At 55.0% G+C, this 24,922-nt stretch overlaps 2 protein-coding genes and 1 long non-coding RNA gene across 3 annotated transcripts in view; 2 read left to right on the top strand and 1 right to left on the bottom strand.

Moving 5' to 3' along the window:
• The window catches only part of LOC145529707 (uncharacterized), a 1,704,434-nt gene that overhangs the window by 351,356 nt on the left and 1,328,156 nt on the right, over positions 1-24,922 (bottom strand). Inside the window, exons 169-172 of the long non-coding RNA XR_014071296.1 lie at positions 23,233-23,344; positions 15,593-15,704; positions 7,954-8,065; positions 2,309-2,420 (exon numbers count right to left, since the gene is read on the bottom strand). This is a non-coding gene — a long non-coding RNA (uncharacterized LOC145529707). The remainder of the gene's footprint in view (positions 1-2,308; positions 2,421-7,953; positions 8,066-15,592; positions 15,705-23,232; positions 23,345-24,922) is intronic.
• Positions 11,760-13,649, top strand: LOC145529640 (uncharacterized). The gene is made up of 3 exons (XM_081550237.1): positions 11,760-11,937; positions 12,337-12,649; positions 12,899-13,649. The coding sequence occupies exons 1-3, from the start codon at positions 11,803-11,805 to the stop codon at positions 13,525-13,527; spliced, it is 1,077 nt and encodes a 358-aa protein (XP_081406363.1). The 5' UTR covers positions 11,760-11,802; the 3' UTR covers positions 13,528-13,649.
• Positions 19,385-21,289, top strand: LOC145529675 (uncharacterized). The gene is made up of 3 exons (XM_081550276.1): positions 19,385-19,577; positions 19,977-20,289; positions 20,539-21,289. The coding sequence occupies exons 1-3, from the start codon at positions 19,443-19,445 to the stop codon at positions 21,165-21,167; spliced, it is 1,077 nt and encodes a 358-aa protein (XP_081406402.1). The 5' UTR covers positions 19,385-19,442; the 3' UTR covers positions 21,168-21,289.

Genomic DNA, 24,922 nt, shown 5'->3' with positions numbered 1-24,922 from the left:
CGAGCCCCCGCTCTGGACAGAGACCCAGAGCCCTTGCCGGAAACACCATGTCCAGGGGAGCGGTCGGCTCTGCCGCCTCCATCCCTGTCTGCTCACCGTTTACGCCGGCAACTCGGTCTGCCCCCAGGGGACATGGAGTTCCTTTCCCCTGAACTGCTTTGCATTTGGTTTGTTTCCACCTTTCTGGTGATGTTTTACTTTTTGTATGGTTTCGTCTATTTTTGTTGGTTAAGTTGGGATTAGTAAACTTTTTCATCATTGTTGCAATTTGGGAACACTGTTGTGAAACTCTGGTGATACTGTGTTACCATCACCACTCTGTAGTTTCAGACCCGTTCGATCTTTATGCCCCACCCGCCAACAAAGCCTGGATTCAAGGCAAGCACGCCCTGTTCATCCCTCCCCCCGATCCTGACCACAATTTCATCTTTTCTTTCTGCATTCCTTCCTATATTCTTGGTGTCCCCAATCAATGACTCTCAGTGAGATGACTGAAGGAGTTTTTTTCGGACTCTCCACCTACTGTAAGACTCCATTGGAGAGTTCTCATTTTTATGTCATTTGAACTAGCCTTTGATAGCTGAAAGGACGGTGTACGTCCTTTCAAGATATCATGTGCCAAACGAAGCCCTTTTGGCAAATGCCATCATTATCTCCAGGCAGGCATTGCTGTTTGAAGGGTGACATCTCAGCCAGAAGGCAGAGGCTGAGCTCCTCTTGTTGCACCAGCTCCCAAAAGAAGCCAAGAAAGGGAGCTGGAACAACAAACCACCCCAACGCCCAGGAAAGCGTTCTTCACGACAGAAGGCTAGCAAATGACCCAACAACCTTGTGGCCCAGAACCCCTCTAGAAAAATCACTGTTCCATACAAAAGAGAAACACATGGGAAGTTCCAAGGAGAGGCAATGCCCATGGCCAGTGTACTTTAGAGACGGCCTGACCGCTCCGGGGAAGACACGCACCGACGGAACCCCTTGGGAAACAGCAGTGAGAGTCCTCACCGTCGTAAGGGTTTCCTCTGGGGACAACCTGCCCTGGGCACCACATGAGGGAGCAGACCGGCTTCTCTTCCTCTGCCCCCACACCATTCACTCATGAAGGCAGCTCAGGTGTTCTCATGCCCTGCCTGCCTGCCTGCCTGCCTGGCTCATCCGTGAGCTGTGACCACCTCCAAGGCAGGACTCCACCTTCTCCTCTCTGTGTACCGTGAATCTGCACACAGTGGGCTTTCAGAACCTTAGGAGACTTGAGCCATTCCCACTCGAGCCAGAACCCTCCCCAGGAAGGAAAACAGCTGTGGAGTCATTTTGGCCCCAGCACTGGTTCCCAAACCCTGGCGGCTCCTACAGCCTCTACGGTGTGAAGAGGGAGGTCCCTTTTGACAGAGCTTTCCGGCTGTCAGATCGAAGCTGTTGTTTCACTGTCAGCTGTGTCTCTGCCGTTGCAGCCAGGTGGGCCACGCTGCTCCAAAGGAGCTCACAAGCTGAGTTGCAAGGGAGGTATTGAGAGGACAGGGATGGCTACAACGTGCTGCAAACTGAGTGAGGGTCCCCACAATCCTCAGCAAAGGTCTGTGGTGTGCAAGTGGGGAGTAGAGGGCCCCCAAGTTCCAAAGGAAGGGAGGTACTCGGGAGATAAAGCCCTTGGCTGCTGTGGTAGCAGCTGCAGATGGCAGCTCGTCCACAGTGCACTTCGAATGAGGTCATATGAGCGGGACTCTGGAAATGGCTCCGAAATCCAGAGAAAGGGGTCAGGGTATGTGGGAATCCGGCGGGGGTGGGGGGTGGATGAAGGAAGGTGTCCTTCCTCTCTCCAGTGCAATTTGGTTTGGTGAGTCTCAAAGCTACCAGATGGCACTTCCCAAGTCAGGCCCCCGCAGGAATCAGGGTGGGCTGCGTGCCTCGGCCCCTGCCACAGGGACAAGCCACACCAGTGGCCTCCCTGAGCTCAAATGGCCGGATCTGGGGGTTCCGCCTGGGTGCACACCTCCTTGCTGTGGCCAAGTTCCCCCCTTCTCTGAGCACCAGCTTCATCATCCTCTCGAATGAGGACATCGATTGCTACCTTGGCACGTTACTCTCTTCATCCTGTGAAGACTCATTAGGCTTATCCTACAATTACTAGCTGGCCCGAAGAGATATCTCCTGAATCCAGATTAAGCTGGAGTCTCCCAGGCTCATCTGGCATGTCTTCCCTGAAGTCTGCCAAAACCCACACCCTTGCATTTCCAGGGACTCCCCTGAGCCGGCTGGGCAGAAAACCCAGCATGGTTCAAACAAGCTGACAGACAAGCGGGAGAGGACTCACGGGCAGACGGCCTCCGTCAGGTCTCGGGTGGAGCTCTGGGACCACAGCAGCAACGGGCCATCCCAGCCCCTGGGCTCAGCAGCGCCCTCATTCTCAGGCCGGCGGCTCTGCCCTGAGGGGAGCAGGAAGGTCACCAACTGCCGCAGGTGGACCTCAAGCCCCTCCCACTGCTGGAGCCTGACCTCCCCCGGCCCCACCCCTTCCCCTACCCCAGCAGGACGAGAGCTCGTCTTCCCCTGGCTTCCAACGTGAGGCCCGGCCCTGGGCCCCGATTGGGCACTGCCCCAGTCCGGAGCCAATCACAGTGGCCAGGGAGGTGGAACGCACCGATTGGCCAGGGCCAGGTCATGTGACCATGCTCCCCAGGAAACTCAAATATTACCAAGATTCCCTAACAAACCAATGAACAAAATTATCCAGTAAAGGCAAACCGTACTTTTTAATGAGGCCGATGTCACAGAAAAAAAAAAAAAAATGCTTCACAATGAACTGCTCAAGGAAGCTACTAAATAAACTTTCAGAAAAGTTAAGTAGTTTTTTTTTTTTTTTAATAGGGTGACGGAGAGCTATACCTTTCCCATCTATGTGAATTTAGGTTTAAACTAGATTTCCCTTGGCTGTTATATACGACAAAAAAACCCCACATCACCCCCTTTCACTCCCCCCACCCCCCAAAAGTGTTTTAGTCTATTGAGTTTTTGTGTCCTCAGTTGTGTCTGATTCACGGCAACTCACGAACTCTACACAGCCAGGCTCTTCCGTCCATGGAATTCAGGGCAATTTTTTTCTGTCACAGTAAATGCCCACCCTGGGTGATCCAAAGGCAAGGGCTCAGAGGCTCCTGAGAGTCTAACTCCTTTCAGCCGAGCACAGAGCTGGCTCCTCACTGGGATGCCTGTGGCCTGGGGCTCCCAGAGGGGAGAGCAGCACTCGCCCCACCGTGTGGTCACTGCTGGAAGTGCAGGCTGCTCCTCACTCCCCCTTGACAGTGTCCCTGAGGGCAGAACAGTGGGAATCTACTCAAGGTGGAAATGCAAACTCCCATGCAACCAAACTTCCCACAAGGTCTCCAAAACCACTCAGGAACAGGGAATTGGAAACTGCAGGGCATGACATGAATGGAGATGGAGACTTGACACCTTACACCGAGTTCACTTCCAGTTATCCCTAGACAAAGTTTCCATGAAAACTTGTCACAAATCTAGAAGAACAATGAGCAGAAACCGGACACGTGCTTTGAGTCTTCACACACAAAACTAAAAGGCAGTCCACAAAACAACCCAGAGAATACAGTGGACTTTGCAAAATCAAAGATATCTACTGTGGGAAAGACCTCATTACAAAAGCAAAAGACAGGTCATACATCGCGAGACGAATGAGTGGAAACACAAAGCTTCTCAAGGATGTGTCTCCAAACAGACAAAGAACACCAACACAACAAGCCTGTGAAAACTAGGGAAATGTCTGAAGGGACACCAGACTGAGGAAGACACACACAGAGTATCCCGGATGATGTCCAGCACGGAGGGCCTGAAGAAACAACAGTCTAGTTGCACTCGCTCAGGCCTGTGTGACCCTGGATGAGGCCTCTGTTTCCCGGTGGCTCTGAGAGATGGACAGGGAGGAAGGGGAAGAGAAATCACTTGCATTTCTAATACTCACAGCAAAGTCTTCCAATGAGAAGGGAATTATCACCCCCACTGACAATGCCATTCACTGAAGTGATACCCACGAGTCCATCTAACCCAGGAAATGATGTCACCTGCCGGCAACAGAACCCAACAGAACCCGCAACCTGGGTATCCAGGCCTCCAGAGCGGAGAGGAGCCCCCAGCCAGATCTCTTGCTGCCAGGATGTTCTGCTGTTTGCCCCTGCCCAGAGGCCGGGGCCTCAGGAGAGCTCACAGGCAGTGTGCGTGGGCACCCTGTTGACGTTGGCTCAGGGCACCCCCGAGAGGCCTCTGGCCCTCTGCCCGGAGAAACAGAAAGGTAACACGGGGAGCCCCAGGCCGGGCCAGGCCACCTCTCCCATGCCACACGGAAACACCGGGTCCTTTGCCTGTGTGTGTGGATGCGGGTTTCTCGGGGTGTGTCTCCCTCAAGGAAGCCCAGGCGGATGTGGGGTCAGAAGCCTGCGGACAAGTTGTGTCCACACCCCAGGGGAGAGCAGGCTGGCTGGGATGGGGAGAGTGCGGGCAGCGCCGGCCGCCCAGGCTGACCTCACACCCTCAGGTGGGTCTCTTTCCTCCCGGGTGGGGATCTGAGCAGACACACGTCTCTGACCCTTCTGGGAAGAGAAGTTCGAGCAGGCAGAAGCAGCGGCTCCACTGGCCAGGCCCAGCTCGGAAAACTCCCAGCACGGCTGGCTGACGGTCACTGTCGTTGCAGAGCTTCCCACGTGATGAGGCCGAGGACGGGGACACCCCGTCCACCTCCCGGAGGGAGGGGTCGGAGCACCACCCCCCCGCCCGTGAGGCCCAGTGCAGGCTCCAGGTGAGCGTGCCCACGGAGGCATCAGCCCCACCGGGGGCGAAGCGGAGGCGGGGAAGGCCTGCTGCCGAGACACCGCCCAGGATACACCCGGCGGCCCAGTCTGAGGCTGCCACGGAGCTCAGCACACCCGGCTCCGACCCAGAGTCCCGAGAACCCCGGCCTCTGAGGCAGCAGGAGGACCTGGAGCCCAGCACGCCAGAGCACAGAGGTGAGGACGCTGGGGCTGGTGCACGGGAGTGTGTGGGGAGGGGGTGCTGAGCTACACAGGGACGAGTCCCCGAAAGATGCTGCTGGGCCTGCAGCAAGCGCTGGCCTCACACCCCCACCCCCATCTTGCACACTTCAGTCCCAAAAGACATCCGACCCTGGGTATTCTTTCGGAATCTCTTGGAAGCTTTCTGTCCCGGGATACGCACATGCCAAGGCTGGCCTGTGGGCAAACTTTGCTTCTCCCCCAGCTCTAGCACTGGCCTCCAGCTGGAACCAGGCTCCACGTCCCAGACCTGTGCCTACAGAGGTGGTGGCTCCAGGTGCAGGACCCAGGGATCCACCGAGGGTAGATGGAGAACCGAGACTTGCCCTCGCAGAGACACCAGGCCAGCTGGGTACTGGCCAGCACACCGGGCAGATCGGATCTCCGTGCCTGCAGGACCCCCAGCCCCAGGCACTGATGTCCCACCCCCTCAGCCAGAACCTCCACCTCCACGTGCACCTGTACCTGCTCGGGCTTTGGCAGGAGAACCCGAGGCAGAGGAGGAGTCACCGCCTCGGCAGGGAGAGCCTGCCCTGGCTCCCACGCAACACCCAGACGCCGACGATGACTCACCCACCCCTGCAGGAAGAACGAGCCCCCGCTCTGGACAGAGACCCAGAGCCCTTGCCGGAAACACCATGTCCAGGGGAGCGGTCGGCTCTGCCGCCTCCATCCCTGTCTGCTCACCGTGGACGCCGGCAACTCGGTCTGCCCCCAGGGGACATGGAGTTCCTTTCCCCTGAACTGCTTTGCATTTGGTTTGTTTCCACCTTTCTGGTGATGTTTTACTTTTTGTATGGTTTCGTCTATTTTTGTTGGTTAAGTTGGGATTAGTAAACTTTTTCATCATTGTTGCAATTTGGGAACACTGTTGTGTAACTCTGGTGATACTGTGTTACCATCACCACTCTGTAGTTTCAGACCCGTTCGATCTTTATGCCCCACCCGCCAACAAAGCCTGGATTCAAGGCAAGCACGCCCTGTTCATCCCTCCCCCCGATCCTGACCACAACTTCATCTTTTCTTTCTGCATTCCTTCCTATATTCTTGGTGTCCCCAATCAATGACTCTCAGTGAGATGACTGAAGGAGTTTTTTTCGGACTCTCCACCTACTGTAAGACTCCATTGGAGAGTTCTCATTTTTATGTCATTTGAACTAGCCTTTGATAGCTGAAAGGACGGTGTACGTCCTTTCAAGATATCATGTGCCAAACGAAGCCCTTTTGGCAAATGCCATCATTATCTCCAGGCAGGCATTGCTGTTTGAAGGGTGACATCTCAGCCAGAAGGCAGAGGCTGAGCTCCTCTTGTTGCACCAGCTCCCAAAAGAAGCCAAGAAAGGGAGCTGGAACAACAAACCACCCCAACGCCCAGGAAAGCGTTCTTCACGACAGAAGGCTAGCAAATGACCCAACAACCTTGTGGCCCAGAACCCCTCTAGAAAAATCACTGTTCCATACAAAAGAGAAACACATGGGAAGTTCCAAGGAGAGGCAATGCCCATGGCCAGTGTACTTTAGAGACGGCCTGACCGCTCCGGGGAAGACACGCACCGACGGAACCCCTTGGGAAACAGCAGTGAGAGTCCTCACCGTCGTAAGGGTTTCCTCTGGGGACAACCTGCCCTGGGCACCACATGAGGGAGCAGACCGGCTTCTCTTCCTCTGCCCCCACACCATTCACTCATGAAGGCAGCTCAGGTGTTCTCATGCCCTGCCTGCCTGCCTGCCTGCCTGGCTCATCCGTGAGCTGTGACCACCTCCAAGGCAGGACTCCACCTTCTCCTCTCTGTGTACCGTGAATCTGCACACAGTGGGCTTTCAGAACCTTAGGAGACTTGAGCCATTCCCACTCGAGCCAGAACCCTCCCCAGGAAGGAAAACAGCTGTGGAGTCATTTTGGCCCCAGCACTGGTTCCCAAACCCTGGCGGCTCCTACAGCCTCTACGGTGTGAAGAGGGAGGTCCCTTTTGACAGAGCTTTCCGGCTGTCAGATCGAAGCTGTTGTTTCACTGTCAGCTGTGTCTCTGCCGTTGCAGCCAGGTGGGCCACGCTGCTCCAAAGGAGCTCACAAGCTGAGTTGCAAGGGAGGTATTGAGAGGACAGGGATGGCTACAACGTGCTGCAAACTGAGTGAGGGTCCCCACAATCCTCAGCAAAGGTCTGTGGTGTGCAAGTGGGGAGTAGAGGGCCCCCAAGTTCCAAAGGAAGGGAGGTACTCGGGAGATAAAGCCCTTGGCTGCTGTGGTAGCAGCTGCAGATGGCAGCTCGTCCACAGTGCACTTCGAATGAGGTCATATGAGCGGGACTCTGGAAATGGCTCCGAAATCCAGAGAAAGGGGTCAGGGTATGTGGGAATCCGGCGGGGGTGGGGGGTGGATGAAGGAAGGTGTCCTTCCTCTCTCCAGTGCAATTTGGTTTGGTGAGTCTCAAAGCTACCAGATGGCACTTCCCAAGTCAGGCCCCCGCAGGAATCAGGGTGGGCTGCGTGCCTCGGCCCCTGCCACAGGGACAAGCCACACCAGTGGCCTCCCTGAGCTCAAATGGCCGGATCTGGGGGTTCCGTCTGGGTGCACACCTCCTTGCTGTGGCCAAGTTCCCCCCTTCTCTGAGCACCAGCTTCATCATCCTCTCGAATGAGGACATCGATTGCTACCTTGGCACGTTACTCTCTTCATCCTGTGAAGACTCATTAGGCTTATCCTACAATTACTAGCTGGCCCGAAGAGATATCTCCTGAATCCAGATTAAGCTGGAGTCTCCCAGGCTCATCTGGCATGTCTTCCCTGAAGTCTGCCAAAACCCACACCCTTGCATTTCCAGGGACTCCCCTGAGCCGGCTGGGCAGAAAACCCAGCATGGTTCAAACAAGCTGACAGACAAGCGGGAGAGGACTCACGGGCAGATGGCCTCCGTCAGGTCTCGGGTGGAGCTCTGGGACCACAGCAGCAACGGGCCATCCCAGCCCCTGGGCTCAGCAGCGCCCTCATTCTCAGGCCGGCGGCTCTGCCCTGAGGGGAGCAGGAAGGTCACCAACTGCCGCAGGTGGACCTCAAGCCCCTCCCACTGCTGGAGCCTGACCTCCCCCGGCCCCACCCCTTCCCCTACCCCAGCAGGACGAGAGCTCGTCTTCCCCTGGCTTCCAACGTGAGGCCCGGCCCTGGGCCCCGATTGGGCACTGCCCCAGTCCGGAGCCAATCACAGTGGCCAGGGAGGTGGAACGCACCGATTGGCCAGGGCCAGGTCATGTGACCATGCTCCCCAGGAAACTCAAATATTACCAAGATTCCCTAACAAACCAATGAACAAAATTATCCAGTAAAGGCAAACCGTACTATTTAATGAGGCCGATGTCACAGAAAAAAAAAAAAATGCTTCACAATGAACTGCTCAAGGAAGCTACTAAATAAACTTTCAGAAAAGTTAAGTAGTTTTTTTTTTTTTAATAGGGTGACGGAGAGCTATACCTTTCCCATCTATGTGAATTTAGGTTTAAACTAGATTTCCCTTGGCTATTATATACGACAAAAAAACCCCACATCACCCCCTTTCACTCCCCCCACCCCCCAAAAGTGTTTTAGTCTATTGAGTTTTTGTGTCCTCAGTTGTGTCTGATTCACGGCAACTCACGAACTCTACACAGCCAGGCTCTTCCGTCCATGGAATTCAGGGCAATTTTTTTCTGTCACAGTAAATGCCCACCCTGGGTGATCCAAAGGCAAGGGCTCAGAGGCTCCTGAGAGTCTAACTCCTTTCAGCCGAGCACAGAGCTGGCTCCTCACTGGGATGCCTGTGGCCTGGGGCTCCCAGAGGGGAGAGCAGCACTCGCCCCACCGTGTGGTCACTGCTGGAAGTGCAGGCTGCTCCTCACTCCCCCTTGACAGTGTCCCTGAGGGCAGAACAGTGGGAATCTACTCAAGGTGGAAATGCAAACTCCCATGCAACCAAACTTCCCACAAGGTCTCCAAAACCACTCAGGAACAGGGAATTGGAAACTGCAGGGCATGACATGAATGGAGATGGAGACTTGACACCTTACACCGAGTTCACTTCCAGTTATCCCTAGACAAAGTTTCCATGAAAACTTGTCACAAATCTAGAAGAACAATGAGCAGAAACCGGACACGTGCTTTGAGTCTTCACACACAAAACTAAAAGGCAGTCCACAAAACAACCCAGAGAATACAGTGGACTTTGCAAAATCAAAGATATCTACTGTGGGAAAGACCTCATTACAAAAGCAAAAGACAGGTCATACATCGCGAGACGAATGAGTGGAAACACAAAGCTTCTCAAGGATGTGTCTCCAAACAGACAAAGAACACCAACACAACAAGCCTGTGAAAACTAGGGAAAGGTCTGAAGGGACACCAGACTGAGGAAGACACACACAGAGTATCCCGGATGATGTCCAGCACTGAGGGCCTGAAGAAACAACAGTCTAGTTGCACTCGCTCAGGCCTGTGTGACCCTGGATGAGGCCTCTGTTTCCCGGTGGCTCTGAGAGATGGACAGGGAGGAAGGGGAAGAGAAATCACTTGCATTTCTAATACTCACAGCAAAGTCTTCCAATGAGAAGGGAATTATCACCCCCACTGACAATGCCATTCACTGAAGTGATACCCACGAGTCCATCTAACCCAGAAGGGAAGGAAGGACCTGTTCTCACAAAACGGCGAGAGATGGAAGAAGGAAGATCAAGCCCACACCAATCACTGGAAAGAGAAGCTGTGCTCAGGGCTTGAAAGAATTCCTATTGGGAAAATGATGTCACAGCCCCACAAGGCAATCCACAGCTTGGACGCTATTCCTCCCAAAATGCCAATGCATTGTCGCACCGAACAAAGAATTGCAAAAGGGGTTACGGAAACAGAAAAGAGCCTAAATTGTCAATACAATCCGACGAAAAAGCCCCGATACGGACATCCAAGGTTGTGTGAAAGGAAATTAGACGACCAAACTAGGATCCTCAGGAGAGTATCGGAGAAGGCGATGGCGACCCACGCCAGTACTCTTGCCTGGAAAATGCCCTGGATGGAGGAGCCTGGTAGGCTGCAGGCCATGGGGTCGCGCAGAGTCAGACACGACTGAAGTGACTTAGCCGCAGCGGCAGCAGCAGGACAGTATGCTATTGGGAATACAACAACACACACAGATCCAGATCGATGGAATAAAGTTGAGGGTCCAGAAACAAACCCCGGCATCCATGGTCAACTCATCTCTGACACAGAAGGGGAGAATATCCAAATGCGAACAAGAAAGCCTCTTCAATAAATGGCCATGGGAAAACCAGACAGCTACATCTGAAGAACTCTATTGGTTTTGATGTCACACCACCTCAATATCGGGGAAAAACCTCACCCTAAAGACTGATGTCATGAGATAGCTAGAAAGAAGCGTAGGTCAAAGGCTCCTTAACATCAGAGTCTCCTTGCCATTTGCTGGGCGGAGGTAGAAATGGGTCTCTTCAAGTAAGGGAAAGAGGGAAACGAAGTACACCAATGGGTTTCCATCCAATGGAACCTCTTCACAACAGAGAAGCTAAGCATTCACAGATGCAAAAGATAGGAAACGGAACATGAGAGACTCCTTGCAAGTGGTGTATCTGAGAAGGGGTTCATATGGAAAGAGACGAAGAATGCACAGCACTCAGATTCCAAGAAACACCACCACCACCCTTGACCCTTCCCCCATGACCAACTCCGACCTAAAGCCTTTCTCTCCCTCTAACCCATCCCTAAAACATAACCCTCATCTAATCATATACATGTGCATTCCTAGCATCCATCCATCCACACACGAGAGAGAAAGAGGAAGACACAGACTGAATCGAGAAAGGAAAAGAGAGGGACACAGCCAGAGAGAGACACGGAACCAAAGAGAGGAAAGGAGTCGACGGTCCAGACTTTTCATCAATCTGTCTCGAAGGTAGAAGCAATGACAGCGCCCATCCACCCCAGAAGGGGGAAAAGGACGGAAGGTTTGGAGAGGAAAAGACAAGAACGCAGGGAGCCATTAGAAGATCAGCCACCCGCAGAAGCCGAGCTGGGACACTTGAACAGAATCTCAATGGAAACAGAGGACCAGAAAGTTGGCTACTCTTTTCTATAAGAGAGGGAGACCTTCGAGTCTTCCTTTCGGGCCTCCAACTTGGATGCGGGGTCTCAAAACAGTCAGGAGGGGCAGTGCCTTTTCCTGGGTACCACGGCGCATCCAGGCCTCGTTCTGCCCCATTCTGTGCTGTGTCAGCCCTGGATGGAGTCTTTCTTTCTGAAGTCTCAGCGCACAAGCTCCACGTGATATCGGCCCCAGGTGGAGAGGCATGGAGCCGCTCGTAGGCCGACAGACCTAGGAAACAGATGGGAGAATGACCCCCACTCTGCAGATGGAGAGACTGGGGAAACCCTGAGGGGCATATGCTTGTCCAGGGCCACACCACTTATGAGAAGAAGGAGCCTGGTCTGAGAGCAGCGGGGTCCTCGGAGCTCAGGCCCTGGCTGCACCCAGGCCTCCCCAGGGCTGTGGGCTGGGCTGTGTGGCTGTCACTGTGCCTGCACATGGCCTAAGGGGGGTGGTCGAGCAGTCAGAAACCCAGAGACTCCCTTGGGAAGTTTTGGGGAAGGGACCTCCGCACGAACCCCAGGAAATGATGTCACCTGCCGGCAACAGAACCCAACAGAACCCGCAACCCGGGTATCCAGGCCTCCAGAGCGGAGAGGAGCCCCCAGCCAGATCTCTTGCTGCCAGGATGTTCTGCTGTTTGCCCCTGCCCAGAGGCCGGGGCCTCAGGAGAGCTCACAGGCAGTGTGCGTGGGCACCCTGTCGACGTTGGCTCAGGGCACCCCCGAGAGGCCTCTGGCCCTCTGCCCGGAGAAACAGAAAGGTAACACGGGGAGCCCCAGGCCGGGCCAGGCCACCTCTCCCATGCCACCCAGAAACACCGGGTCCTTTGCCTGTGTGTGTGGATGCGGGTTTCTCGGGGTGTGTCTCCCTCAAGGAAGCCCAGGCAGATGTGGGGTCAGAAGCCTGCGGACAAGTTGTGTCCACACCCCAGGGGAGAGCAGGCTGGCTGGGATGGGGAGAGTGCGGGCAGCGCCGGCCGCCCAGGCTGACCTCACACCCTCAGGTGGGTCTCTTTCCTCCCGGGTGGGGATCTGAGCAGACACACGTCTCTGACCCTTCTGGGAAGAGAAGTTCGAGCAGGCAGAAGCAGCGGCTCCACTGGCCAGGCCCAGCTCAGAAAACTCCCAGCACGGCTGGCTGACGGTCACTGTCGTTGCAGAGCTTCCCACGTGATGAGGCCGAGGACGGGGACACCCCGTCCACCTCCCGGAGGGAGGGGTCGGAGCACCACCCCCCCGCCCGTGAGGCCCAGTGCAGGCTCCAGGTGAGCGTGCCCACGGAGGCATCAGCCCCACCGGGGGCGAAGCGGAGGCGGGGAAGGCCTGCTGCCGAGACACCGCCCAGGATACACCCGGCGGCCCAGTCTGAGGCTGCCACGGAGCTCAGCACACCCGGCTCCGACCCAGAGTCCCGAGAACCCCGGCCTCTGAGGCAGCAGGAGGACCTGGAGCCCAGCACGCCAGAGCACAGAGGTGAGGACGCTGGGGCTGGTGCACGGGAGTGTGTGGGGAGGGGGTGCTGAGCTACACAGGGACAGTCCCCGAAAGATGCTGCTGGGCCTGCAGCAAGCGCTGGCCTCACACCCCCACCCCCATCTTGCACACTTCAGTCCCAAAAGACATCCGACCCTGGGTATTCTTTGGGAATCTCTTGGAAGCTTTCTGTCCCGGGATACGCACATGCCAAGGCTGGCCTGTGGGCAAACTTTGCTTCTCCCCCAGCTCTAGCACTGGCCTCCAACTGGAACCAGGCTCCACTTCCCAGACCTGTGCCTACAGAGGTGGTGGCTCCAGGTGCAGGACCCAGGGATCCACCGAGGGTAGATGGAGAACCGAGACTTGCCCTCGCAGAGACACCAGGCCAGCTGGGTACTGGCCAGCACACCGGGCAGATCGGATCTCCATGCCTGCAGGACCCCCAGCCCCAGGCACTGATGTCCCACCCCCTCAGCCAGAACCTCCACCTCCACGTGCACCTGTACCTGCTCGGGCTTTGGCAGGAGAACCCGAGGCAGAGGAGGAGTCACCGCCTCGGCAGGGAGAGCCTGCCCTGGCTCCCGCGCAACACCCAGACGCCGACGATGACTCACCCGCCCCTGCAGGAAGAACGAGCCCCCACTCTGGACAGAGACCCAGAGCCCTTGCCGGAAACACCATGTCCAGGGGAGCGGTCGGCTCTGCCGCCTCCATCCCTGTCTGCTCACCGTGGACGCCGGCAACTCGGTCTGCCCCCAGGGGACATGGAGTTCCTTTCCCCTGAACTGCTTTGCATTTGGTTTGTTTCCACCTTTCTGGTGATGGTTTACTTTTTGTATGGTTTCGTCTATTTTTGTTGGTTAAGTTGGGATTAGTAAACTTTTTCATCATTGTTGCAATTTGGGAACACTGTTGTGTAACTCTGGTGATACTGTGTTACCATCACCACTCTGTAGTTTCAGACCCGTTCGATCTTTATGCCCCACCCGCCAACAAAGCCTGGATTCAAGGCAAGCACGCCCTGTTCATCCCTCCCCCCGATCCTGACCACAATTTCATCTTTTCTTTCTGCATTCCTTCCTATATTCTTGGTGTCCCCAATCAATGACTCTCAGTGAGATGACTGAAGGAGTTTTTTTCGGACTCTCCACCTACTGTAAGACTCCATTGGAGAGTTCTCATTTTTATGTCATTTGAACTAGCCTTTGATAGCTGAAAGGACGGTGTACGTCCTTTCAAGATATCATGTGCCAAACGAAGCCCTTTTGGCAAATGCCATCATTATCTCCAGGCAGGCATTGCTGTTTGAAGGGTGACATCTCAGCCAGAAGGCAGAGGCTGAGCTCCTCTTGTTGCACCAGCTCCCAAAAGAAGCCAAGAAAGGGAGCTGGAACAACAAACCACCCCAACGCCCAGGAAAGCGTTCTTCACGACAGAAGGCTAGCAAATGACCCAACAACCTTGTGGCCCAGAACCCCTCTAGAAAAATCACTGTTCCATACAAAAGAGAAACACATGGGAAGTTCCAAGGAGAGGCAATGCCCATGGCCAGTGTACTTTAGAGACGGCCTGACCGCTCCGGGGAAGACACGCACCGACGGAACCCCTTGGGAAACAGCAGTGAGAGTCCTCACCGTCGTAAGGGTTTCCTCTGGGGACAACCTGCCCTGGGCACCACATGAGGGAGCAGACCGGCTTCTCTTCCTCTGCCCCCACACCACTCACTCATGAAGGCAGCTCAGGTGTTCTCATGCCCTGCCTGCCTGCCTGCCTGCCTGGCTCATCCGTGAGCTGTGACCACCTCCAAGGCAGGACTCCACCTTCTCCTCTCTGTGTACCGTGAATCTGCACACAGTGGGCTTTCAGAACCTTAGGAGACTTGAGCCATTCCCACTCGAGCCAGAACCCTCCCCAGGAAGGAAAACAGCTGTGGAGTCATTTTGGCCCCAGCACTGGTTCCCAAACCCTGGCGGCTCCTACAGCCTCTACGGTGTGAAGAGGGAGGTCCCTTTTGACAGAGCTTTCCGGCTGTCAGATCGAAGCTGTTGTTTCACTGTCAGCTGTGTCTCTGCCGTTGCAGCCAGGTGGGCCACGCTGCTCCAAAGGAGCTCACAAGCTGAGTTGCAAGGGAGGTATTGAGAGGACAGGGATGGCTACAACGTGCTGCAAACTGAGTGAGGGTCCCCACAATCCTCAGCAAAGGTCTGTGGTGTGCAAGTGGGGAGTAGAGGGCCCCCAAGTTCCAAAGGAAGGGAGGTACTCGGGAGATAAAGCCCTTGGCTGCTGTGGTAGCAGCTGCAGATGGCAGCTCGTCCACAGTGCACTTCGAATGAGGTCATATGAGCGGGACTCTGGAAATGGCTCCGAAATCCAGAGAAAGGGGTCAGGGTATGTGGGAATCCGGCGGGGGTGGGGGGTGGATGAAGGAAGGTGTCCTTCCTCTCTCCAGTGCAATTTGGTTTGGTGAGTCTCAAAGCTACCAGAAGGCACTTCCCAAGTCAGGCCCCCGCAGGAATCAGGGTGGGCTGCGTGCCTCGGCCCCTGCCACAGGGACAAGCCACACCAGTGGCCTCCCTGAGCTCAAATGGCCGGATCTGGGGGTTCCGTCTGGGTGCACACCTCCTTGCTGTGGCCAAGTTCCCCCCTTCTCTGAGCACCAGCTTCATCATCCTCTCGAATGAGGACATCGATTGCTACCTTGGCACGTTACTCTCTTCATCCTGTGAAGACTCATTAGGCTTATCCTACAATTACTAGCTGGCCCGAAGAGGTATCTCCTGAATCCAGATTAAGCTGGAGTCTCCCAGGCTCATCTGGCATGTCTTCCCTGAAGTCTGCCAAAACCCACACCCTTGCATTTCCAGGGACTCCCCTGAGCCGGCTGGGCAGAAAACCCAGCATGGTTCAAACAAGCTGACAGACAAGCGGGAGAGGACTCACGGGCAGATGGCCTCCGTCAGGTCTCGGGTGGAGCTCTGGGACCACAGCAGCAACGGGCCATCCCAGCCCCTGGGCTCAGCAGCGCCCTCATTCTCAGGCCGGCGGCTCTGCCCTGAGGGGAGCAGGAAGGTCACCAACTGCCGCAGGTGGACCTCAAGCCCCTCCCACTGCTGGAGCCTGACCTCCCCCGGCCCCACCCCTTCCCCTACCCCAGCAGGACGAGAGCTCGTCTTCCCCTGGCTTCCAACGTGAGGCCCGGCCCTGGGCCCCGATTGGGCACTGCCCCAGTCCGGAGCCAATCACAGTGGCCAGGGAGGTGGAACGCACCGATTGGCCAGGGCCAGGTCATGTGACCATGCTCCCCAGGAAACTCAAATATTACCAAGATTCCCTAACAAACCAATGAACAAAATTATCCAGTAAAGGCAAACCGTACTATTTAATGAGGCCGATGTCACAGAAAAAAAAAAAAAATGCTTCACAATGAACTGCTCAAGGAAGCTACTAAATAAACTTTCAGAAAAGTTAAGTAGTTTTTTTTTTTTTAATAGGGTGACGGAGAGCTATACCTTTCCCATCTATGTGAATTTAGGTTTAAACTAGATTTCCCTTGGCTATTATATACGACAAAAAAACCCCACATCACCCCCTTTCACTCCCCCCACCCCCCAAAAGTGTTTTAGTCTATTGAGTTTTTGTGTCCTCAGTTGTGTCTGATTCACGGCAACTCACGAACTCTACACAGCCAGGCTCTTCCGTCCATGGAATTCAGGGCAATTTTTTTCTGTCACAGTAAATGCCCACCCTGGGTGATCCAAAGGCAAGGGCTCAGAGGCTCCTGAGAGTCTAACTCCTTTCAGCCGAGCACAGAGCTGGCTCCTCACTGGGATGCCTGTGGCCTGGGGCTCCCAGAGGGGAGAGCAGCACTCGCCCCACCGTGTGGTCACTGCTGGAAGTGCAGGCTGCTCCTCACTCCCCCTTGACAGTGTCCCTGAGGGCAGAACAGTGGGAATCTACTCAAGGTGGAAATGCAAACTCCCATGCAACCAAACTTCCCACAAGGTCTCCAAAACCACTCAGGAACAGGGAATTGGAAACTGCAGGGCATGACATGAATGGAGATGGAGACTTGACACCTTACACCGAGTTCACTTCCAGTTATCCCTAGACAAAGTTTCCATGAAAACTTGTCACAAATCTAGAAGAACAATGAGCAGAAACCGGACACGTGCTTTGAGTCTTCACACACAAAACTAAAAGGCAGTCCACAAAACAACCCAGAGAATACAGTGGACTTTGCAAAATCAAAGATATCTACTGTGGGAAAGACCTCATTACAAAAGCAAAAGACAGGTCATACATCGCGAGACGAATGAGTGGAAACACAAAGCTTCTCAAGGATGTGTCTCCAAACAGACAAAGAACACCAACACAACAAGCCTGTGAAAACTAGGGAAAGGTCTGAAGGGACACCAGACTGAGGAAGACACACACAGAGTATCCCGGATGATGTCCAGCACTGAGGGCCTGAAGAAACAACAGTCTAGTTGCACTCGCTCAGGCCTGTGTGACCCTGGATGAGGCCTCTGTTTCCCGGTGGCTCTGAGAGATGGACAGGGAGGAAGGGGAAGAGAAATCACTTGCATTTCTAATACTCACAGCAAAGTCTTCCAATGAGAAGGGAATTATCACCCCCACTGACAATGCCATTCACTGAAGTGATACCCACGAGTCCATCTAACCCAGAAGGGAAGGAAGGACCTGTTCTCACAAAACGGCGAGAGATGGAAGAAGGAAGATCAAGCCCACACCAATCACTGGAAAGAGAAGCTGTGCTCAGGGCTTGAAAGAATTCCTATTGGGAAAATGATGTCACAGCCCCACAAGGCAATCCACAGCTTGGACGCTATTCCTCCCAAAATGCCAATGCATTGTCGCACCGAACAAAGAATTGCAAAAGGGGTTACGGAAACAGAAAAGAGCCTAAATTGTCAATACAATCCGACGAAAAAGCCCCGATACGGACATCCAAGGTTGTGTGAAAGGAAATTAGACGACCAAACTAGGATCCTCAGGAGAGTATCGGAGAAGGCGATGGCGACCCACGCCAGTACTCTTGCCTGGAAAATGCCCTGGATGGAGGAGCCTGGTAGGCTGCAGGCCATGGGGTCGCGCAGAGTCAGACACGACTAAAGTGACTTAGCCGCAGCGGCAGCAGCAGGACAGTATGCTATTGGGAATACAACAACACACACAGATCCAGATCGATGGAATAAAGTTGAGGGTCCAGAAACAAACCCCGGCATCCATGGTCAACTCATCTCTGACACAGAAGGGGAGAATATCCAAATGCGAACAAGAAAGCCTCTTCAATAAATGGCCATGGGAAAACCAGACAGCTACATCTGAAGAACTCTATTGGTTTTGATGTCACACCACCTCAATATCGGGGAAAAACCTCACCCTAAAGACTGATGTCATGAGATAGCTAGAAAGAAGCGTAGGTCAAAGGCTCCTTAACATCAGAGTCTCCTTGCCATTTGCTGGGCGGAGGTAGAAATGGGTCTCTTCAAGTAAGGGAAAGAGGGAAACGAAGTACACCAATGGGTTTCCATCCAATGGAACCTCTTCACAACAGAGAAGCTAAGCATTCACAGATGCAAAAGATAGGAAACGGAACATGAGAGACTCCTTGCAAGTGGTGTATCTGAGAAGGGGTTCATATGGAAAGAGACGAAGAATGCACAGCACTCAGATTCCAAGAAACACCACCACCACCCTTGACCCTTCCCCCATGACCAACTCCGACCTAAAGCCTTTCTCTCCCTCTAACCCATCCCTAAAACATAACCCTCATCTAATCATATACATGTGCATTCCTAGCATCCATCCATCCACACACGAGAGAGAAAGAGGAAGACACAGACTGAATCGAGAAAGGAAAAGAGAGGGACACAGCCAGAGAGAGACACGGAACCAAAGAGAGGAAAGGAGTCGACGGTCCAGACTTTTCATCAATCTGTCTCGAAGGTAGAAGCAATGACAGCGCCCATCCACCCCAGAAGGGGGAAAAGGACGGAAGGTTTGGAGAGGAAAAGACAAGAACGCAGGGAGCCATTAGAAGATCAGCCACCCGCAGAAGCCGAGCTGGGACACTTGAACAGAATCTCAATGGAAACAGAGGACCAGAAAGTTGGCTACTCTTTTCTATAAGAGAGGGAGACCTTCGAGTCTTCCTTTCGGGCCTCCAACTTGGATGCGGGGTCTCAAAACAGTCAGGAGGGGCAGTGCCTTTTCCTGGGTACCACGGCGCATCCAGGCCTCGTTCTGCCCCATTCTGTGCTGTGTCAGCCCTGGATGGAGTCTTTCTTTCTGAAGTCTCAGCGCACAAGCTCCACGTGATATCGGCCCCAGGTGGAGAGGCATGGAGCCGCTCGTAGGCCGACAGACCTAGGAAACAGATGGGAGAATGACCCCCACTCTGCAGATGGAGAGACTGGGGAAACCCTGAGGGGCATATGCTTGTCCAGGGCCACACCACTTATGAGAAGAAGGAGCCTGGTCTGAGAGCAGCGGGGTCCTCGGAGCTCAGGCCCTGGCTGCACCCAGGCCTCCCCAGGGCTGTGGGCTGGGCTGTGTGGCTGTCACTGTGCCTGCACATGGCCTAAGGGGGGTGGTCGAGCAGTCAGAAACCCAGAGACTCCCTTGGGAAGTTTTGGGGAAGGGACCTCCGCACGAACCCCAGGAAATGATGTCACCTGCCGGCAACAGAACCCAACAGAACCCGCAACCCGGGTATCCAGGCCTCCAGAGCGGAGAGGAGCCCCCAGCCAGATCTCTTGCTGCCAGGATGTTCTGCTGTTTGCCCCTGCCCAGAGGCCGGGGCCTCAGGAGAGCTCACAGGCAGTGTGCGTGGGCACCCTGTCGACGTTGGCTCAGGGCACCCCCGAGAGGCCTCTGGCCCTCTGCCCGGAGAAACAGAAAGGTAACACGGGGAGCCCCAGGCCGGGCCAGGCCACCTCTCCCATGCCACCCAGAAACACCGGGTCCTTTGCCTGTGTGTGTGGATGCGGGTTTCTCGGGGTGTGTCTCCCTCAAGGAAGCCCAGGCAGATGTGGGGTCAGAAGCCTGCGGACAAGTTGTGTCCACACCCCAGGGGAGAGCAGGCTGGCTGGGATGGGGAGAGTGCGGGCAGCGCCGGCCGCCCAGGCTGACCTCACACCCTCAGGTGGGTCTCTTTCCTCCCGGGTGGGGATCTGAGCAGACACACGTCTCTGACCCTTCTGGGAAGAGAAGTTCGAGCAGGCAGAAGCAGCGGCTCCACTGGCCAGGCCCAGCTCGGAAAACTCCCAGCACGGCTGGCTGACGGTCACTGTCGTTGCAGAGCTTCCCACGTGATGAGGCCGAGGACGGGGACACCCCGTCCACCTCCCGGAGGGAGGGGTCGGAGCACCACCCCCCCGCCCGTGAGGCCCAGTGCAGGCTCCAGGTGAGCGTGCCCACGGAGGCATCAGCCCCACCGGGGGCGAAGCGGAGGCGGGGAAGGCCTGCTGCCGAGACACCGCCCAGGATACACCCGGCGGCCCAGTCTGAGGCTGCCACGGAGCTCAGCACACCCGGCTCCGACCCAGAGTCCCGAGAACCCCGGCCTCTGAGGCAGCAGGAGGACCTGGAGCCCAGCACGCCAGAGCACAGAGGTGAGGACGCTGGGGCTGGTGCACGGGAGTGTGTGGGGAGGGGGTGCTGAGCTACACAGGGACAGTCCCCGAAAGATGCTGCTGGGCCTGCAGCAAGCGCTGGCCTCACACCCCCACCCCCATCTTGCACACTTCAGTCCCAAAAGACATCCGACCCTGGGTATTCTTTGGGAATCTCTTGGAAGCTTTCTGTCCCGGGATACGCACATGCCAAGGCTGGCCTGTGGGCAAACTTTGCTTCTCCCCCAGCTCTAGCACTGGCCTCCAACTGGAACCAGGCTCCACTTCCCAGACCTGTGCCTACAGAGGTGGTGGCTCCAGGTGCAGGACCCAGGGATCCACCGAGGGTAGATGGAGAACCGAGACTTGCCCTCGCAGAGACACCAGGCCAGCTGGGTACTGGCCAGCACACCGGGCAGATCGGATCTCCGTGCCTGCAGGACCCCCAGCCCCAGGCACTGATGTCCCACCCCCTCAGCCAGAACCTCCACCTCCACGTGCACCTGTACCTGCTCGGGCTTTGGCAGGAGAACCCGAGGCAGAGGAGGAGTCACCGCCTCGGCAGGGAGAGCCTGCCCTGGCTCCCGCGCAACACCCAGACGCCGACGATGACTCACCCGCCCCTGCAGGAAGAACGAGCCCCCGCTCTGGACAGAGACCCAGAGCCCTTGCCGGAAACACCATGTCCAGGGGAGCGGTCGGCTCTGCCGCCTCCATCCCTGTCTGCTCACCGTGGACGCCGGCAACTCGGTCTGCCCCCAGGGGACATGGAGTTCCTTTCCCCTGAACTGCTTTGCATTTGGTTTGTTTCCACCTTTCTGGTGATGGTTTACTTTTTGTATGGTTTCGTCTATTTTTGTTGGTTAAGTTGGGATTAGTAAACTTTTTCATCATTGTTGCAATTTGGGAACACTGTTGTGTAACTCTGGTGATACTGTGTTACCATCACCACTCTGTAGTTTCAGACCCGTTCGATCTTTATGCCCCACCCGCCAACAAAGCCTGGATTCAAGGCAAGCACGCCCTGTTCATCCCTCCCCCCGATCCTGACCACAATTTCATCTTTTCTTTCTGCATTCCTTCCTATATTCTTGGTGTCCCCAATCAATGACTCTCAGTGAGATGACTGAAGGAGTTTTTTTCGGACTCTCCACCTACTGTAAGACTCCATTGGAGAGTTCTCATTTTTATGTCATTTGAACTAGCCTTTGATAGCTGAAAGGACGGTGTACGTCCTTTCAAGATATCATGTGCCAAACGAAGCCCTTTTGGCAAATGCCATCATTATCTCCAGGCAGGCATTGCTGTTTGAAGGGTGACATCTCAGCCAGAAGGCAGAGGCTGAGCTCCTCTTGTTGCACCAGCTCCCAAAAGAAGCCAAGAAAGGGAGCTGGAACAACAAACCACCCCAACGCCCAGGAAAGCGTTCTTCACGACAGAAGGCTAGCAAATGACCCAACAACCTTGTGGCCCAGAACCCCTCTAGAAAAATCACTGTTCCATACAAAAGAGAAACACATGGGAAGTTCCAAGGAGAGGCAATGCCCATGGCCAGTGTACTTTAGAGACGGCCTGACCGCTCCGGGGAAGACACGCACCGACGGAACCCCTTGGGAAACAGCAGTGAGAGTCCTCACCGTCGTAAGGGTTTCCTCTGGGGACAACCTGCCCTGGGCACCACATGAGGGAGCAGACCGGCTTCTCTTCCTCTGCCCCCACACCACTCACTCATGAAGGCAGCTCAGGTGTTCTCATGCCCTGCCTGCCTGCCTGCCTGCCTGGCTCATCCGTGAGCTGTGACCACCTCCAAGGCAGGACTCCACCTTCTCCTCTCTGTGTACCGTGAATCTGCACACAGTGGGCTTTCAGAACCTTAGGAGACTTGAGCCATTCCCACTCGAGCCAGAACCCTCCCCAGGAAGGAAAACAGCTGTGGAGTCATTTTGGCCCCAGCACTGGTTCCCAAACCCTGGCGGCTCCTACAGCCTCTACGGTGTGAAGAGGGAGGTCCCTTTTGACAGAGCTTTCCGGCTGTCAGATCGAAGCTGTTGTTTCACTGTCAGCTGTGTCTCTGCCGTTGCAGCCAGGTGGGCCACGCTGCTCCAAAGGAGCTCACAAGCTGAGTTGCAAGGGAGGTATTGAGAGGACAGGGATGGCTACAACGTGCTGCAAACTGAGTGAGGGTCCCCACAATCCTCAGCAAAGGTCTGTGGTGTGCAAGTGGGGAGTAGAGGGCCCCCAAGTTCCAAAGGAAGGGAGGTACTCGGGAGATAAAGCCCTTGGCTGCTGTGGTAGCAGCTGCAGATGGCAGCTCGTCCACAGTGCACTTCGAATGAGGTCATATGAGCGGGACTCTGGAAATGGCTCCGAAATCCAGAGAAAGGGGTCAGGGTATGTGGGAATCCGGCGGGGGTGGGGGGTGGATGAAGGAAGGTGTCCTTCCTCTCTCCAGTGCAATTTGGTTTGGTGAGTCTCAAAGCTACCAGATGGCACTTCCCAAGTCAGGCCCCCGCAGGAATCAGGGTGGGCTGCGTGCCTCGGCCCCTGCCACAGGGACAAGCCACACCAGTGGCCTCCCTGAGCTCAAATGGCCGGATCTGGGGGTTCCGTCTGGGTGCACACCTCCTTGCTGTGGCCAAGTTCCCCCCTTCTCTGAGCACCAGCTTCATCATCCTCTCGAATGAGGACATCGATTGCTACCTTGGCACGTTACTCTCTTCATCCTGTGAAGACTCATTAGGCTTATCCTACAATTACTAGCTGGCCCGAAGAGGTATCTCCTGAATCCAGATTAAGCTGGAGTCTCCCAGGCTCATCTGGCATGTCTTCCCTGAAGTCTGCCAAAACCCACACCCTTGCATTTCCAGGGACTCCCCTGAGCCGGCTGGGCAGAAAACCCAGCATGGTTCAAACAAGCTGACAGACAAGCGGGAGAGGACTCACGGGCAGATGGCCTCCGTCAGGTCTCGGGTGGAGCTCTGGGACCACAGCAGCAACGGGCCATCCCAGCCCCTGGGCTCAGCAGCGCCCTCATTCTCAGGCCGGCGGCTCTGCCCTGAGGGGAGCAGGAAGGTCACCAACTGCCGCAGGTGGACCTCATGCCCCTCCCACTGCTGGAGCCTGACCTCCCCCGGCCCCACCCCTTCCCCTACCCCAGCAGGACGAGAGCTCGTCTTCCCCTGGCTTCCAACGTGAGGCCCGGCCCTGGGCCCCGATTGGGCACTGCCCCAGTCCGGAGCCAATCACAGTGGCCAGGGAGGTGGAACGCACCGATTGGCCAGGGCCAGGTCATGTGACCATGCTCCCCAGGAAACTCAAATATTACCAAGATTCCCTAACAAACCAATGAACAAAATTATCCAGTAAAGGCAAACCGTACTATTTAATGAGGCCGATGTCACAGAAAAAAAAAAAAAAAATGCTTCACAATGAACTGCTCAAGGAAGCTACTAAATAAACTTTCAGAAAAGTTAAGTAGTTTTTTTTTTTTTAATAGGGTGACGGAGAGCTATACCTTTCCCATCTATGTGAATTTAGGTTTAAACTAGATTTCCCTTGGCTATTATATACGACAAAAAAACCCCACATCACCCCCTTTCACTCCCCCCACCCCCCAAAAGTGTTTTAGTCTATTGAGTTTTTGTGTCCTCAGTTGTGTCTGATTCACGGCAACTCACGAACTCTACACAGCCAGGCTCTTCCGTCCATGGAATTCAGGGCAATTTTTTTCTGTCACAGTAAATGCCCACCCTGGGTGATCCAAAGGCAAGGGCTCAGAGGCTCCTGAGAGTCTAACTCCTTTCAGCCGAGCACAGAGCTGGCTCCTCACTGGGATGCCTGTGGCCTGGGGCTCCCAGAGGGGAGAGCAGCACTCGCCCCACCGTGTGGTCACTGCTGGAAGTGCAGGCTGCTCCTCACTCCCCCTTGACAGTGTCCCTGAGGGCAGAACAGTGGGAATCTACTCAAGGTGGAAATGCAAACTCCCATGCAACCAAACTTCCCACAAGGTCTCCAAAACCACTCAGGAACAGGGAATTGGAAACTGCAGGGCATGACATGAATGGAGATGGAGACTTGACACCTTACACCGAGTTCACTTCCAGTTATCCCTAGACAAAGTTTCCATGAAAACTTGTCACAAATCTAGAAGAACAATGAGCAGAAACCGGACACGTGCTTTGAGTCTTCACACACAAAACTAAAAGGCAGTCCACAAAACAACCCAGAGAATACAGTGGACTTTGCAAAATCAAAGATATCTACTGTGGGAAAGACCTCATTACAAAAGCAAAAGACAGGTCATACATCGCGAGACGAATGAGTGGAAACACAAAGCTTCTCAAGGATGTGTCTCCAAACAGACAAAGAACACCAACACAACAAGCCTGTGAAAACTAGGGAAAGGTCTGAAGGGACACCAGACTGAGGAAGACACACACAGAGTATCCCGGATGATGTCCAGCACTGAGGGCCTGAAGAAACAACAGTCTAGTTGCACTCCCTCAGGCCTGTGTGACCCTGGATGAGGCCTCTGTTTCCCGGTGGCTCTGAGAGATGGACAGGGAGGAAGGGGAAGAGAAATCACTTGCATTTCTAATACTCACAGCAAAGTCTTCCAATGAGAAGGGAATTA

This window comes from Giraffa tippelskirchi, chromosome 12, assembly GCF_054371585.1.
Source record: "Giraffa tippelskirchi isolate mGirTip1 chromosome 12, T2T-mGirTip1v1.2.pri, whole genome shotgun sequence".
Taxonomy (NCBI): Eukaryota; Metazoa; Chordata; class Mammalia; order Artiodactyla; family Giraffidae; genus Giraffa; species Giraffa tippelskirchi.
This window is presented reverse-complemented; position numbering and strand designations above follow the sequence as displayed.

What these genes read in the sequence shown, in the direction of transcription:
- LOC145529640 (XM_081550237.1), top strand. Translation starts at nt 11,803, where the DNA reads ATGTTCTGCTGTTTGCCCCTGCCCAGAGGCCGGGGCCTCAGGAGAGCT. An exon ending in CTGCCCGGAGAAACAGAAAG is followed by an intron (nt 11,938 to 12,336) that starts GTAACACGGGGA and finishes CTGTCGTTGCAG; the next exon opens with AGCTTCCCACGTGATGAGGC. An exon ending in CAGCACGCCAGAGCACAGAG is followed by an intron (nt 12,650 to 12,898) that starts GTGAGGACGCTG and finishes CTTCTCCCCCAG; the next exon opens with CTCTAGCACTGGCCTCCAAC.
- LOC145529675 (XM_081550276.1), top strand. Translation starts at nt 19,443, where the DNA reads ATGTTCTGCTGTTTGCCCCTGCCCAGAGGCCGGGGCCTCAGGAGAGCT. An exon ending in CTGCCCGGAGAAACAGAAAG is followed by an intron (nt 19,578 to 19,976) that starts GTAACACGGGGA and finishes CTGTCGTTGCAG; the next exon opens with AGCTTCCCACGTGATGAGGC. An exon ending in CAGCACGCCAGAGCACAGAG is followed by an intron (nt 20,290 to 20,538) that starts GTGAGGACGCTG and finishes CTTCTCCCCCAG; the next exon opens with CTCTAGCACTGGCCTCCAAC.